Source organism: Embiotoca jacksoni, unplaced genomic scaffold (assembly GCF_022577435.1).
Source record: "Embiotoca jacksoni isolate LCO1_2020_lvr unplaced genomic scaffold, fEmbJac1.0.p SCAF_15, whole genome shotgun sequence".
In the NCBI taxonomy this organism is placed as follows: Eukaryota; Metazoa; Chordata; class Actinopteri; family Embiotocidae; genus Embiotoca; species Embiotoca jacksoni.
In genome coordinates this window covers 10,992,140-11,008,887 of record NW_027185285.1, presented here as the reverse complement: position 1 = coordinate 11,008,887, position 16,748 = coordinate 10,992,140, and the positions used below count along the sequence as shown (strand labels likewise).

The window sequence follows — 16,748 nt, the reverse complement described above, 5'->3', positions numbered from 1 at the left end:
ACTTGCTCACATGAAGCTCTTGTTGTTTTAAAGGTTTGAAGAATGGGTTTGCAGCTTTACCAGATTTTACAATATGCCAGTGGTCATTCAATGATATGTATGATATTTGTACAGTCAGATGTGATATCGCATATAAGTGTTTTCTTCTGTTTTTTATTGATATTGTGAAAAGCCCCACATGTTGAAAAAAAACTGAGGAAGGCATAAATGTTTTGTTGTGTAAACTAATACATTTTCAGAAATGCAAAGAAACCTGGTCCCTCGGTGGATATGAAGTCGTGATTTTTATTGAATCATTATTGCTGTGAATAACACGAGAGGTCAACATCGTGACGAGAACACGCTGTAGTCATACAACTGTCTTTGTGTGCATTAAAACTCAACTTCAGCTGGTGAGAATATAATATAATTACAGGCTGATTAAAATGAGATTAACAGATTACAGTTGAAATACTTCAGTAACATAAAATAAGCTTGTTACAGTATGTCTGCTACTTTCTTTGTCATTTCAACTTTAAATGAAGATACTTTAACTTTAAGAATTGTCTCACACCGTACTAAAAAAAAATTGGTAATTTGTAATCACATGTCTCTTGAACACACAATATAAACGTTTTTATACTCGTGTAGCTTTAAATTGTACATATTTTGATTAAATTAAATTTAACATCCATCCTCACATGCAAAAACTTCACAAATCCACCTTCTTCATCCTTAAAAATAAACAACAAACAAAAGATTGCTCCTCCTTCATGAAAACCTTAGTGAAGTACTTTGTCAATGACACATATTATCTTTACAATTTGATGACTCCCTTCATTCTCTATATGACCATTGTTCCAGTGTGCTCCTGTTTCTCTGTCGTTCATTTGAATAATGCAAAGATGATTCTGTACATCAGTCAACCCTGTATTTTGTAATGATTTACTGACTGTCTACATTTGATGATAAAATCAGTAAAAGTATATGAGTGCTGTTTATAGGATTTTAATTTCTGAATAATCACGTAAAAAGAAATTGTGATTTTCAGCAGTTGTTCCGGTGTCGACTCACTACAGTAACAGTCTACGCTGAGTACGTTTCATCCAGACTTTCAATCGCTTGTTGTTTAGTGTGTGTTCTCCACTGACTGGGAATTTCTCCTCTGCCCTCGAATTTCCGACCATAGTAATTTTCCAGTTCTTGTTGAAATCGACACACAAACCATGTCCAATATGTCAGCACGGACTCATCAGGGGTAATTCTCCAGTTAGCAAACCTTGGTCCAGCAGTACGGTACTGCTTGTAAGGAACGGAGACTTCTGACACTCCATCAGGGTAAAAACTGTTATCGCTTGCAACGTCTGTTGTGCAGAAGTCAACGGACATTTCCACTGTGTTTTTGAAACCCCCACCGTTGACTGAGCCTGATCGATGGAAGGGGACGTTGTGGTCATCAGGGCTGTGATCTTCCAGGGTGTTTGTGCACACAGCTGCACAGAATGGACACGTTACCCAGCAGCATCTACACAGCTGATCGATGAGGATCTGATCAGGTTGCAGCCTAAAGTCCTTCATCTTATCCAGGGAGAGGCGGCTCATCTCTGTTTTGATGGGTACAAGGCCTTTCTCTATCTCTTCTTTAAGAAAGTCAAAATTGTTTATGTCACGGAAATTTTGACAAGAAATGGTGTCAAGTGTCAGTTTGTCTTTTAGCAAACTAGAAAATTGTTCCATCCACATGTCTGTGCCTCCTTTTTGGGTTTTGACTTCCTGTGTTGCAGTAAATAAAGCTTTGCTGACAAACTCACTGATGTCGTCCACATTGTTCTTGAGTATGTTCTGTGCTTTATGACTCTGTTCTCTGAACATGTACTTGTGCACTTCATCTTTTATAAAATTCTCTGCTTGACTTCTTGGATCTCGGATGTAGGTGATGAAACTCTTGAAGTCCTCTTTCTCTGCAAGTGACTTCAACACATGTTTCTCCAAGTTCAACCTGTTCCCACTGAATGCTGGGAAACTACACCTCATCTCTCCAGCGAGATCAATAGCAGTCTTGTTACAGACAGCCTGCACAGCGGACACCTTCAGATTTTCGCAGATCATTTCTCCAAAAACGGCAGCAGATGAGTTTCCTTTCCAGAAGCTTCTAAAAATGCTGTAATACTGATCTTTCTTGCTTTCTGAATAAGTATGTGCATTGTTGTTCTTTCTGTATGTCTCGTGAGACTGGGAAAGCCATCTTCCTGCCCTGTCAAAAACATACAGCGAGAGATCAACTGTAAACTCCTTCCTCAGTGCGTATGGCTTTTGTGATTCAAACTCTGTCACCTTCGTTTGAACATTTTGGGCCATTTCTTGCAAGTAAGTTGATCTGTAGCCTCTTGTTGCTACAGGTTTGGTCTGAATTTTTTTGAGGGATTGTTGTTCAACTTGACTGATGAAAGATCGGATCTGTTCATGTGATAAGTCACTGTTCCCTTTCTGTTGGGTTGTTGGGACAATTCCAGTCACTTGTTTAAAATAATTGAATGCACTTTTTAATACATCTGTTCCTTGTTTGCCAGTGTCCTTGTTTTCCTTTTTACTCTCATGACTCTCCTCAGAGAGATCTCGCTGTGTCTTTTGGTTCACATAATCAGAGTAGTGCCCCAGTTTTGACAAGACTTGGTATCTGTTGCTGTCTTTGCATTCCTTTATAAGACCCCACTCAAAACCAAGCAAATTAAGGACACTTATCTGATCTTCCTCCAGGGTGATGTCCTCAATGGGTTTTATACCTGCAGATAATTCACTGACCAACTCCCCCCAAACAGTGTTGAACTGACTTTTAAGTTCCTCCTCTTTTGCTTTGTCTTTTAAGCTATGAGCGAGCTCTTTGCTCTTCTGCAGCAGCTTGTTCTCAAACTCTGTCTTCTTGTCATCTAGCTTTTTACGAGCTTTCTTCTGCTGGACAACTTCATCCAGTGTTTTTTTCACTCCTTCCACCTGTTCCTCATGAAACTCTTTAATTTTCTGTTCAAATCGGCCTCTCCATTGAACCAGCATGTCTTTGTCTCTCTTATCCTCAAAGTAGAGATTCATCTCCTCTTTGATTTTTTCAAATGTTTTGCTCATTTCTGTAAAGAGATAACTGTTCTCAACCACGTCCAGTTTTCCATTTTCTATTCTGGTATGAAGCTGGTTCTCAATGGTCAGCATGTTGCTCCTCAGGGTCCAGGTCCAGGTCGCATACTGGACCTCAAGTTTTCTGTACACTGCAATTTCTAGTGTGTTTTTGAAGCTGAAAACGAATTGTTCGTTCATCAGGGCGTTCCACAGGTCCTGAATTTTTCTTTTCAAATATGAGAGTGTGATCCCGGATGACTGTGAAGCCTTGGAGAGGATGATGTGCTTCAGTTCTTGGACATTCTCACTGTAGCGTGGATTTGGAGGAGCCATCGGTGGACTTCCCTCCCAAAGCTGGGCAAAGTATTTCACATCTTTTTGCACATCAAATGCAATGACGTCACTGAAGCACTTGACATCACAGTCCTCCTCTTTGGCAGCTAGTTGAGCCATGTCATCTAGTTTTTCTTGCAGGCGTCTCTTTCCATCCATGTTTTTCTCTGCAGCTCCAATATCTGAAACATTCTGGTGAACAAACACACAACTCGGAGAAAGTTTAACTTTCTTCATCCTCATGAAAGCCTGAACAACAATCTGCAGGACATCTTGCATCTCAGCTGAATTCTCACCAAAGATGTTGATCAGTGTCATGTTTCCCAGGCCAACAAAAAATGTTGACAGTTCATTATCGTGGTGAGTAGTGGTGTTACCGGCCAACTCAACAGCTCGCAGTCCTTCAGTGTCCACCACTAGAAAATAGTCAAACTTCAACTTCAAGTAGTTCCTGATTTCCTCTGACACCTTGATCAGCTGCATAAAGGCACCCTTGGTGTACCTGCCAGCACTCACTGCAAACTGCAACCCAAACATGGCATTCAGCATTGTTGACTTTCCACTGCTTTGTACGCCCAAAACTGACAACACAAAAACTGTCTGGTCGCCAAGTTTCCTGATGACCTCCTCCAGAACACTAGAGATCCAAGTTAAAGGGGCGTAACCTGCATCACCATCCATCAGCTCCATCGGGTGTCCTGATATCATCAGATCTGCAGCCAGCTCAGGGTATTTTGACCAGTCGGTCTGCCTGTTGTGTGTTTGTTTCTTTTGAGATTTATGGGCTTCATAGATTTGTCCCATTTCTCTAAAGATGTGCTCCAAGCCAAACGTTGCTGACTGTAGTTCTTTTGATATTTGTTCAAGCTCATTTTGTTTCCTGTCTAACAGAGGAGATTTGTCATGCTTCCTCTTCAGAGCCAAGACTTCAGACCACTTTTCATCATATCTTTGTAGAATTGAAGCGAGATCATCTGTGGAGAGGGCATCTATTAAGATCTGCATCCATTTCAGGAAGTACTCTTTGTGTGTTGATGGCAGAGACAAGAGGCTTTCAGTGAATGACTTCATCAGGTTGGTGTGGGAAACAGAGCATTGTTCTTGTCGTATTTGCGTCAGTGCCTGTTCCTTCTGACTTTTCTCCTTCTCAATGTTTCCTTGGAGGTGATACAGTTCTTTCTTTATTCTGCACCACTCATGCCACAAATTGCCTTGACAAGGGAGAAACTTTTCTTTGATCTTTGAGATGTCCATCCCCTGAAGCAAATTCAATATTTTCATTGCTGCAGATTTCCCCTTTTGGCAGACTGGGTCATCTTCATCCACTCTGACTCCAGAGACCTTGGACATAGATTCAAGCTGGAACGACGTGTGTGGTCCAGACAAAGTCTTTTTAATAGTCATTTTCAGTTCTTCAGCAACATCTGACTGGCTTCTTTCTTTTAGACCCACAATGTATTTCCCTGGTTTCTTCTCAACTCCACCACAATCCTTATCAGCAACGAGAATAATAAGAGGCTTTGGAGACTTGAGAAGGGCTGAGAGGACTGCAGTGCTTTTCTGTGTAGTTGGCACAAAAACAACATTGACTGAAGATTTATCGATCAGTATTTCATGCTGTTTTTCAGTCATTAGAGCATCACCGTGAAGATTACAGAAGGCAATGCAGTCAGTGAAGGAGTCATTGGGGTTTCCAGCAGGAAAGTACCAGGCAATCTCTGCGACACCATCCATCAAATGGCGAGATTTGGTGCTACCTTTACAGTTTCTGTGGAAGAAGGTACTGTGAGTGTCATTGATCAAAGAGTTCATGAGATGAGATTTAGACTGAGACAGTGAACCCAGGCGGAAAAATGACACCATGGGTGTTTCAGCTTTGCAGATTGGCATACTCTTCATGGTGATGGTGTCTTTATCATTGATTTCAGTTACCTTCCACGTTTTTATTATTTGTCTCAATGTCCAAAGAGGACACTCAATATCCATTGTGACTGGGTCAGGAACGAGCAAAGGTAAGGCGTACTGACACTGTGACAACTTTTTAACCATGTCCTGCTTGAGAAAGCTGTCTGAGCAGTGAAATACTGCCATTTGAACATCCATTGGATGCACATGGGTCTGTTTTGATTGATCAGAGTCTTCATCTGTGTTAAAAAATTCATCTAAGTCATTATCATCTGTGTCAGTGCTGTCAGACACCGGAGCAGACTGTGAATGGCTGACCTCAGGACTCTCCTGTTTTACAAGGATATGTCTAGCTCTGTAGTCTAACGCCAATAACGTCTGAAGAAAAGTATAGGCTAGTTCTTTCTCACACGTGTCATTGCTCGGTTTTACAGGTGGACCTATTTTAAGAAAGTCAGCTGGTGACAGCTTCTGTTGAAGTTTGTCTTGAAGGTGAAGTCTGCTGAGCAGTGTTTCAATTTCTTTCTCCACATCGACGGTACCTGCAGAACAGCAATGATATACCAGATTACCAGAGGGACAGACCATTACTGTAGGGGTAAAATATACAGTTTCAGTCAAACATTTGGAGGCACATGTTCAATTAAGGGGTTTTGATTTTTTTTTTTTTTACCGCTTTCATCAACTTAGAACAATAATGAAGACATCCAACTATAAAATAACACGTATGAAACTGAGTAATGATTGAAATTGTGGAAACAAACCAAAATTTGTTTCACAATTTAGACGACTGTTTATCTTGCTGACAGCTTTACACTACTAATGGAAGTGTCTCGACAAGCTGCATGAGTTTGTCACCTGGAAGTTTTCAGTTAACAGCTGAACCTTTTCAAAAGTTTACTGGTGAAATATTTTGTCTTTTTACTGAATGCAAAAGTTTGTAAACAGCAAAATAGACCTGCTCAACTACTGTACTAATCCATATTCATATTATGGCAAGAACTGCTCAACTAACCCATAAACAAAATCACATGAGCCATGTTTTCCACATGAGACACGTGATCACATGTATGACATGTTATGTAGCAAAATATGATAACATGGGGAAACTATGTGGGAAGATTTTTCCACACGTTGTTATATGTGGTACCATGTGGAAAACATATCATCACATGTAATGTGTCACAAATATTGCAACTTTTCACAAACACGTTCTCAACAAGTACAATAACATGAGCAACAAGCAATGATATGTGAACCCTCGTATGCTAAATGTTGGGGAGCCAGCGGGTCGGGGGTGGACGCAGCCGTGGAGTTTAGTAAAGTACAAAATACAACATGCACAAATCGCCACAAATGGCAACTATCGCTGTGGTCTGCTGGGGGAGCAGCATTGGAGCTGGTGACACCAACAGACTTAACAAACTGGTTCAGAAAGCCGGCTCCATCATCGGCTACAAACTGGACAGCCTGGAAAAGGTGGTGGAGAGGAGAACGCTGAACAAACTATTATCCATATTGGATAATCCTGACCACCCTCTCCACCACCTGCTGCAGGGACAGAGGAGCACTTTCTCCAAAAGACTCCTCCAGCTCCGCTGTCACAAGGACAGATACAGGAGATCATTCCTGCCGACCGCAATAAGACTTTACAATAAGTCACCTCTGGCAAAATCCATCACACAACAATAACACTGTTGTCTGTTTTTCTTGGTTGTTTGTATATAATATATAGAGATATATATACTGTACTGTATATACTGTGCATTTTATAATTTATATTTTATATTTTTTACTGCTATTTACTGCTATTTTATTGCTTTTCTATTATTCTATTATTATCTTATTGCTTCTGTATGCTGCTGTAGCGAAAAAAATTTCCCCTCGGGGATTAATAAAGTAACTACCTAACCTAACCTAACCTAACCTAACTAAGTTAAAACTGGCGGACTTCCTGGTGCAACGGAACATTTTTGTACATCTAGGTGTGATACATACGTCCACCGACTTTCATGCATGTAGGTAAATGTAGCCGCCGGTGCATCAGTTTAGGGGGCGCTAGCGAGCCATTTGGCCACGCCCACTCACTTTCATGAGTTTTGTAGAGCAGTTGTTTATGTAGAATAATAATAATAACGCAGAATAATAATAATTCCTTACATTACAATGGAGCTTTCACACCATTCGGTGCTCCAATGACAAACACATTGGTTCCACATCAATTTTCACATATAATCCCATTGGTTTCATGTGTAATCCGATGGTTTTCACATAGGACAAGGTTGGGGTTTCCCATGAGAATAGACATGGGTGTCTCTCAGCACATGTGGGACCTCCTTCAAGACTGTTGGAAAAGCTCCAGGTGATGAACTTATTTAGCTCGTCCAAAGAATGAAGAGTGTGTGAAGCTGTTATCAAAGCAAAATCGGGCTACTATACTGAAGAATATCAAATTTAAAACATATTTTTTACTTTCACTGTTATTCCACACGTGTTATTTCATCACTTCAGTCGTTAAACAATGTAGAAAATGGTCAAAATAATTGGGTTATGTGTTGCTGCACAATCAAATTCTTAATTAAAATCTTACCTTTGCTCTTGGTCTCAGATGGTCCAGACGTGACTTCAGTTGAAATCTCCATTTCTTCTTCTGCAGGTTTTTTTTAAAAATAACAGTAAATTGACTGAGAATCTTGCAATATATTCAATAAATAAAATTAATATCTAACTTTTCTTTCTTAAATTTATTTCTTGCAAAGACATAATATCACCCCTTTCAGGCCAGAATGAACGAATTTGAAAGATCTTAGTCTTTTTGTTTGCTGAACCACAGGAGGTATGTAACAATTAAGGTATTTAACTGATTAATAGGGTTTTTTTTCATCATTGGGCTTCATGTTCATCTGTGGTTAGTGGTTTTATCAAGTCCTAATGAAATAAAAAAAAAAATAGGTCATTTGTCAATGTAAGCCAAAAAGAAAAATACTATTTGAGATGTATTTACACGGGTCTGGGCAGAAGTACATTAAATTGAGTCACAGCGCCGCCTGCTGTTGTAGAGGGCAAATTACTCAAAACATTTGTGAGAAGATACTCAATACAATGATGAAAGTAAAATTGTGCCAGAAGTCATGAGATGTTTTTGTTTTTTTATACATATAAGACATGGTACATTTCTTTCTTAAGTACGGTCTATTAGAATATGATGTGTATTTGTTTGATTCATACTTTTTGTATTATCAATAAAAGCATTAGTTTGTTTAACGTGTTTTAACTATATTGTGTTTGTTAGTGAATCGTAAGGGAATTTTTTTTGAATATGTTTTGTCTGTTAAGTTTTGCCAGGAATTTAGCTCCAACGATTTGTGTTTGGAAAACCCAAAGGTTAAGGGTTGAAATAACCTCATTTCTAATGCATCAAAGCTTCGATGTATTAGAAATAAAAGTTACAAAATTATAATCTCACCTGTCCCAACTCTTTCTTCTTTGTAGGAGTTGTGGTCCAGGTGTTCTTTCTGATCTTTATTTTGAACACACATCAGTCTACTGTAGCTCTGGTGATCGTTTTCAGAGACCATGACGTCAATTTTTTCCAACAAAGATACGATCTCTTTTTCATCCGTCATAGTTCTTGTACATGTGTGGTATCTTTTTTCAGCAAAACTGCTATTAGCTTTCAGGTCTGCCAGGGCACCTTCACATTTTTCATTTGACTCATGAGTTACAACTGTCATTACATAAGAGAGAAATCCTCTCCCAAAAGTTTTTTCTAACAACTGCACTCTTGATTTGTAATGACTGTTGTGCCGTCCATATGGTACCAGTAAGAGAAAGGCATGAATTCCCTGATTTAATGGGACTCTGTCAATGTTTGGATGACCAAGCATGTTAATGACAGAGATGTGCCGACCACACAAATCATACAGTTTGGCTGAAAATTGTTCCACATTTCTTTGCTCGTCATGGTCAAGTAAGATGTTTTTTGTTCCGATCTCTATGGAATTTCTGTCACCAGTTAACAAAAGCGTGAGCTCAGGGATCACTGAAACAAACAAAACAACATCAGTAGATTAAACATTAAAATGTCAATGTTAAAGTGGTGCAGAGATTGCAGAAATGAACAAATGAAATATAATCCATAAAATCCATGTTAGTGTTCTTAATTAAAATATTACCTGTGTTATTGCTAGCAGCTGAAGCTGACTTGGTGACTGAGTGTTGAGGTTCATGGGGGTCTTCTACTGGATCACACTCCATCTTATCGGCTCTTCATGTTTGCAGTCATAAAACAAAGTAATTCACAAAAATGAAACAATATTTCAAAACTGCAAATTCACATCACCATTCAAATTATTTGATAAAATAACAAAAAGTATATCTAACACATAAAATGTTTTGATTTCACACACACACACACACACACACACACACACACACACACACACACACACACACACACACACACACACACGTTCAAAGCTCCACATGTGTGCAGCTGTCCTAACTAGTCTTTGCTTTTCCTTTCCCACACACACACACACATATGCACATACACACACTCGCACACGAGGTGTGTGAAAATTAGTTGTGTTGAGTTGGAATGATGTTGTCTAACAAAATGTGCCACAGAATTGGCCGATAATTTATATATTATGTAAAATAAAATATCAAACCAGACCGTTTCAGATTCATAAATTTGAATTGGTTTCAAAACATTTTTTTTTTACAAAACTATGGCAGGTACCAGACAGTGATGTTCCATCAAGAAATTTCCTTTGATCTCATTTATCCTAAAAATAATACACAATTTTGGCTTCTTTTTTACTCAAAAATACATTATAATTTTAGAAGAAAGGAGGTCTAATGAGGAATAATTTAAAATAGAAAGTGTAAAACCAGTGTCAGTGAGTTGGAATGAAGTTGGCTGACGAGGTCTGACACAAAAATGTGTGATAAATTTTCCATTATGCACTAATGCACTAAAAAACAGACCGGGTCAGTTTTGACAACAGGAGGACAACAGGTGTGACTATTTGCTGGCATCGGAAAATATGAAATGGTTTAAAAAACAAATTCGGACTAAAATATGACAGACACCAGTCTGTGATAATCCATTAAGAAATTAATTAAATAAAAATAATTACCAATTTTCACTTTTTGTTTCCTCAAAAATGAGTACAAATTTAATTAAAATGAGATTTATTGACCATAAATAATAATTTAAAAAAAAATGTGTAAAACCAGTGTCAATAAGTTGGAATCAAGTTGGATGAAGAGGTTTGAAAAAAAAAAAAATTGGATACATTTTTCATTATAGGACTACGCACCTTTAGTTTGAGAGCTAATTTGACCCAGACGAATGCAGCTCTCTATTGTCCGCAAAGAAAACACGAAGGTTACGATTTTATTGATAGTGGTGAAATGTTGCAAACATAATCTGAAAAGTTGTTGACTTTTCCTCTTTTTTTTTCTGTCTATTCCACGTGAGGAGACGCAACAGGACAATGTGACAAAGTCCATATGAAACATGTGCAGTGTATTTAAGAGCATTTGGCAGAAAAGGTCAAGGAAAGTTTTCTGTTTACTTGCATTGACACACCCCATTTAGACAACCAGAGCTCAAGCAAAAGTTGTACTTCTTAGAGTCTTGCTGTTAAATCATCATTTTCTAAGAGAAGGGGAGTGTCCCTGCATGACGTGTTTTTCCTGTTCACCACAAGTCACACGAAACTAAAATAAATGGATCATTAAATAGGCAGAACAAAGTAAATGTGTGTGCGTGCACTAAAAGAACATCCTCCAAAGAAGTCAAAGCAGCCAAGACTTAGAGGAAATATCAAAGTAGGAAAATGAGGTTGGTAAAAAATAAAAGAGGACACTTTCAGATACTGTACATGAACAGATTTAGCAGATTTAAGTCTGTAAGCGAAAACACAACAAAATTATTATATAAACTTACCATTTGATGCGTATTTCTTCAGCTCTGCCTGTTTTTGCAAATGTGGCTGCAGTATCACAAATCCCCCCAGTCCGCCTCCGATATATATAGAGAGCAGAGACCGTTAGATAACTAACTGTACTTCACAAACCCCTCCTATATGCCTTTAACAGATCTGATGTCATGTGATAGGTATAAGCAGCTGCAAAACTCTGCCTGCACATTACTTATAAATCAGTGATGTTAAAACTGAAAGTGAAACTTTGAGAACTCTGTTTCCCGGAGGCCTCGTGATTTACAAGAAAACAGAGAATAGGCCTATTGAAAACATCCAAACAAGCACATACCACTGTAAGCCCTGACCAGTCTGCGATGCAGCAGCTGCGGAGAGTTTGATTACAAATACCTTCCAAATATCTACCAGGAAACCATTCATATTTAACTCGTGTTAGTCCAAAAAAGGAAGAGGGATTGATATGGTTTCAAGGTTTTAGTTTCAATTTCAACTGGTCCTGATGAATGTTTTAAAGTAAAACCAAAAACCTGAGATTTAGTTCCTCTTTCCTTTTATGGAGCCTTTTCACTGAACTGTGCTGCTAATAACCCTCCAGTTATTGTTATGTTGGTCAAAACCAGTGGTGCAAGATATTCAACAAATGTAAATAAACAAAGTCTTAAGTTAAAGCACACACACACACACACACACACACACACACACACACACACACACACACACACACACACACACACACACACACCATCCTGCTGTCACATAAAAAAGATTGACCAGTAAAAGTTTGCATTAGCCTGACTGACATCAGATTTTTAAGTTAGGTCATGATTGGAATCTTAAAAAATACCATTTGCATTTGCAAAATTACTATACACCGTTATATAATTACCTGCATATACATGTCAAATAAATGTTCCCAGCAAAGCTGAGTAGCTCAGTTCAGAGTTTGACCGGTTGATTAATGTACAGATAGAAAATACTGTCGTTACACTTTTTCACATCAGGTCACGTTGTATCTGTCCACACTGTTGTACAAAGTAAGTACAGAGAGCAAAATATGCCAGTATTTCTGTTTCATGCCACTTTATACTCTCCTCTACTCATGTATCCATCCATTATCTATACTTTTTCCTGAACAGACTCACAGGAAGTCTGGAGCCTATCCCTGCTGACTTTGGGTGAAGGCGATGTAAACCCTGGACAGGTGTCCAGTCCATCACAGGGCCAACACAGACAAAAACAGACAACCATTCCCATTCACACCTACAGCCAACTTAGAATCACCAATTAACCTAAAATGCGCGTCTGGAAGCCGAAGTACCCGAAGAAAACCAGCGCAGGCACAGTGAGAACATAAACTCCACTCAAAAAGGCTCCAACTGAGCAGCAGGTTCAAACCCAAACATAAAATCCATAATAATATATCAAAATAGGGATTGCGGAAACTAAGTACCTTAAAATAAAGGCTGTTGTATGATGATGATGAAAAAAAAAACTTTTTACATGTTGTCAAAGAAAAGGGAACATTGATTACACAGAATCAGACTTTAAATGCTTGATCAGTTAACCATCCAAGGCTTTTATACAGTAACTAAATTTGAAAAACTGTTATTCAGTTATTTACTGGAAATTATTAAAGAATACAATATAGAAATTATGTGTAGGGCGAGAAAGTCCTTTTCCCATTCTTGCTTCAAGAGACTGAGGTCCTGGACTTGTGTTTGTAAGTGTATCATTGTTCTTTTATGTGACTGCTTGCAAACTCTTTCTTCAGCTTGAGGAATTTTCACTCTTTAAGTTCTGAGATATTTCAAACCATTCTCCTTCCCAAGGCTTCAGATACTGCAGTTTTGTCCAAGCTGTTGGGATACGCACAAGGTGCCTTTTGGTGTTGGCACCGTGACAACCTGGCACGAAGAAGGAGATGCCCTTCATTACCCTCCCTTTTTGTTGGAGGTTGGAGTGGCAGGTAGGATACAGAGAGACTCTGGTGGGTGGAGGGAGGGAAAAAATAAAGACTGACTGCAAACCAGTCGTGTTCCAGTTTACATCCAAGTCTCTCTAGACTATAATATAAGTAGTGAAGACTGAAAGAATCATTATAGGTGTTAACAAGCTTAGCCAAGAAAACTGGATGACAGAAGACAGTGGTTCAAATCTGGATGTTGTTTAAGGAGCTAAAAGTTCTAAAACGTAGATGCTTCAACCAAAAGCACAGAAGATCTTTAATCACCACAGGGGATGAGATTAGTGTTATTAATTCAGTATCTGACCAAATGTGAAACATGATCACAATCTTCCCTTCTGTTCCTGTGTCATGGTGTTGAATATTATTATGATGTCACAGTGAAGTCAACCTTTGACCTTGTGGCTATAAAATACCGTTACTTCATAATTTGAGTCTATTAGACACTGGTTTGGTTTAAACTGGCACATGAGTTCATGACCATAAATTCTTGAGCCCAAGTGCCAACATTAGTGCCAAAGTTTGAAGAAATTCACTCAAGGCATTTCTCAGATATCACAATGACTAGAACTGGATGCAGGAATGCGAGAGATGTGAGGTCACAGTGACGCTAATCACTGACCATTGATCACCAACATCTAGTTCATCCTCAAATTCAAGTGAATGTTTGTGCCAAGTTTGAAAAAATTCCCTGAAGGTTTTCTTCAAATATCGGGACCGACAGATGAATATACGGCATGTATGTATGAAAAGACGGATGGACAACCGGAAGACATAATGCCTCCAGCGTCACCAGTGAGGAAACATAAAAATATCATGTTTAATTTATTGAGTTATGGCCTTTTCTGAATTCACAAAACAAGACAAACATCTTGGTACATTTCAAACATAAATTCTCACAATTCTTTGTAAGTGTAACTGTGCCAAAAGACCCGTGGAGAGAATGAACTTGTCTATGGTGATGATCGCTACAAGAACTAATTAGATAAGCTATTAAGACCCAGCTTCACCAATACAACATAAATGATACATTTTTAAATGCATTTTCCGATCAAATATTTGTCCAACTTTTTATTGAATGAACTGTATTTACAGTGTTGTTACGATGTCACCACACACTAAAGGCAATATTTATGGTTAACTGACAGAAAAGTATTTCACCTTAAGTTACTGTGTTGTTCCGTTTTGATTGTGGCCCATTTTTCCTGATCATTGTGTCGTAGCTCAAGAGGACATCTGCTGATACTCTAACTCTCATAGTTCCAAAACAATTGAACTTTTTCACATTTTTTGAAGATAAATATTCAAGAGACCCAAGCCCATTCATAATAATATCATTTGATCCAATGCATAGCTTATTAGATGGTAGTATAAATCATTAACCAAAAAGTGTCCCATTTTAGCTGACTTCTCTATATTTAAATAGCCCACCTCTTGGCAGAGTAGGTTGTTTAAACATGTAACAGTGGCACTCTGGCTGCTCCTCACAGCTTGTTTAGTGATCCAAAAGGAAATAATCTCATTTACAAAACCAGTTTAAAAGCAACGATTAAACTGTGCGCTGCTCTGAATTGAATGTGATTGATGATGCTGATTGAGTCACATTGTAAATCCTATCACTGAATCTCTTGTGTCTCACATTATAAATAAGCTAAAGTTCAGAGTCACACTCTTTACGTTTTGTCTCCCTGGAGGAAACACTCTGCCGGTGTTTAAACACCATCTTCGGACATCATTTATCAGCTCCAGCACTGTTCATCAGCACCAAATATGAGTATGGTAAGTTAAATTATAGATGTTGGACAGAGATCTTTACTGAACTTTACTGAATTATTTTAAGGTGATGCCTCTTATGATTAATAGCATTTTATGATTAAATTGTTTGAAACTGTGTCTCAGCAACTTGAACTGAAGAATGTGGATCTGAAACCTGGAGATAAGCTGAAAATAAAAGGGGTAGTTCTGCATGATGCTGAGAGGTAAGCTAACCAAACACATTACTCTTATTTTATATTAGCTACGTAACCAAATGAATAAAAAAAAGACATCTAATCAGTTATTTCTACAGTAATAAAAAAAAAAAGAAAATGTAGAAAAATGTGGACTTTCACTTTTACATGATGATATGTAAGAGAATGAATCCGTGTGATGTTCCTAACTCTGTAAACACTTGATGTTATGAGTGCAGTTGTATGACCTCTGATCCACTCAGATTCCAGATCGATCTCGGCTGTGATGCAGACGACCTGGCTCTGCACTTTAACCCTCGTTTCCATGACGACGCCGATGGAGCTGTCCTCATGTGCAACTCAAAGAGTGATGGTTGTTGGGGCGATGAGAAACAAGAAATACACAACCCCCTACAGAGGGGCAGTGATGTCAAGGTGAGAGAATCTAGGCAAAGAAACTGAAGATATGCATGTTGTCAAAAGTGTTATAAAAAGGCTTGGATATGATTTTTTTTTTTTTTTATATTAAAAATCAATCACGCAATATAATCATTTTCTTACTCACTTCTGGTTATTTGTTGCCATTCAGATAGTTCGGGTTGAGTTTGGGTTTCTGTCGTAAAGTTTTACTTATTACCATCTCATCTATTTTAGATTGTGTTTAAGATGGCTGGAGACGTGTTTGAAGTGGAGCTTCCTGATGGACAGGAAGTCCAGTTTCCGAACCGTGTTGGAATGGACGTCATCAGCTACATCCGAGTCACAGGGGACTTCAAACTGACGGGCTTCAAGATCTGCTGAGAGACACAACGTCTGTGACACATGTATGCTGAGTTTAACAGTGTGATTATAGATAAGACTTTGACACGTGGCCAGTGATTGTAAGAAATATGAATCATGAAGAGATGTCGATCCTCCGTACTTAGAAAATGTATCTTTAATTAAAATATACTGTTGACGAAAATAATATTAAATGTTGTCACAAGTTGTCTCTATGTTGTTTTGACAAAGTTTGCCGTCGATAATAGTGGTTTAGTCGTGTTAGAAACGTATCTGTCCACAATGGAGTCCTTCTAGCTCCTGGATAAACCTTGTACCAAAATGGCGGCCTTACTATCCACCATCAATTCTAAGAATGTGATGAAAGAGTGTGTTTGTGTTTTCACTAAACAAAAGCGGTTTGACCAAAGCTGAGTTATCTGTATAATAATGGTTTCTATTATGATCATTGTCAAGTATCTATTGAATTTTAACACTGATTAGTCTGATGGGTCAACTAGAAGAAGAAGTCTTCAGCTGACTTGCTCACATGAAGCTCTCGTTGTTTTAAAGGTTTGAAGAATGGGTTTGCAGCTTTACCAGATTTTACAATATGCCAATGATATGTATGATATTTGTACAGTCAGATGTGATACCGCATATAAGTGTTTTCTTCTGTTTTTTATTGATACAATGAAAAGCCCCACACATTGAAAAAAACAGAGTAAGGCATACATGTTTTGTGGTGTAAACTAATACATTTTCAGAAATGCAAAGAAACCTGGTCCCTCGGTG

The 16,748-nt window shown here is 38.3% G+C and overlaps 2 protein-coding genes across 4 annotated transcripts; one reads left to right on the top strand and one right to left on the bottom strand.

Annotated features, from left to right (window-relative positions):
* Positions 1-265: 265 nt before the first annotated feature.
* Positions 266-11,362, bottom strand: LOC138198239 (interferon-induced very large GTPase 1-like). 3 transcript variants are annotated; one of them, XM_069149543.1, is made up of 6 exons: positions 11,288-11,362; positions 10,656-10,697; positions 9,504-9,595; positions 8,795-9,370; positions 7,919-7,978; positions 266-5,870 (listed from the first exon to the last, which is right to left on the bottom strand). In XM_069149543.1, exons 3-6 carry the CDS (start codon positions 9,583-9,585, stop codon positions 1,066-1,068), a joined length of 5,523 nt encoding a protein of 1,840 aa, XP_069005644.1. In that variant the 5' UTR covers positions 9,586-9,595; positions 10,656-10,697; positions 11,288-11,362; the 3' UTR covers positions 266-1,065. The 3 variants fall into 3 exon arrangements, with proteins under 3 accessions (XP_069005644.1, XP_069005646.1, XP_069005645.1); XM_069149545.1 differs by lacking the exon at positions 8,795-9,370; XM_069149544.1 differs by lacking the exons at positions 10,656-10,697; positions 11,288-11,362 and having other exon boundaries at positions 9,504-9,708.
* Positions 11,363-15,003: 3,641 nt separating this feature from the next.
* LOC138198240 (galectin-2-like) lies at positions 15,004-16,747 on the top strand. Its single transcript, XM_069149546.1, has 4 exons — positions 15,004-15,024; positions 15,145-15,224; positions 15,458-15,629; positions 15,849-16,747. Exons 1-4 carry the CDS (start codon positions 15,016-15,018, stop codon positions 15,993-15,995), a joined length of 408 nt encoding a protein of 135 aa, XP_069005647.1. The 5' UTR covers positions 15,004-15,015; the 3' UTR covers positions 15,996-16,747.
* The last annotated feature ends 1 nt before the right edge of the window (position 16,748 follows it).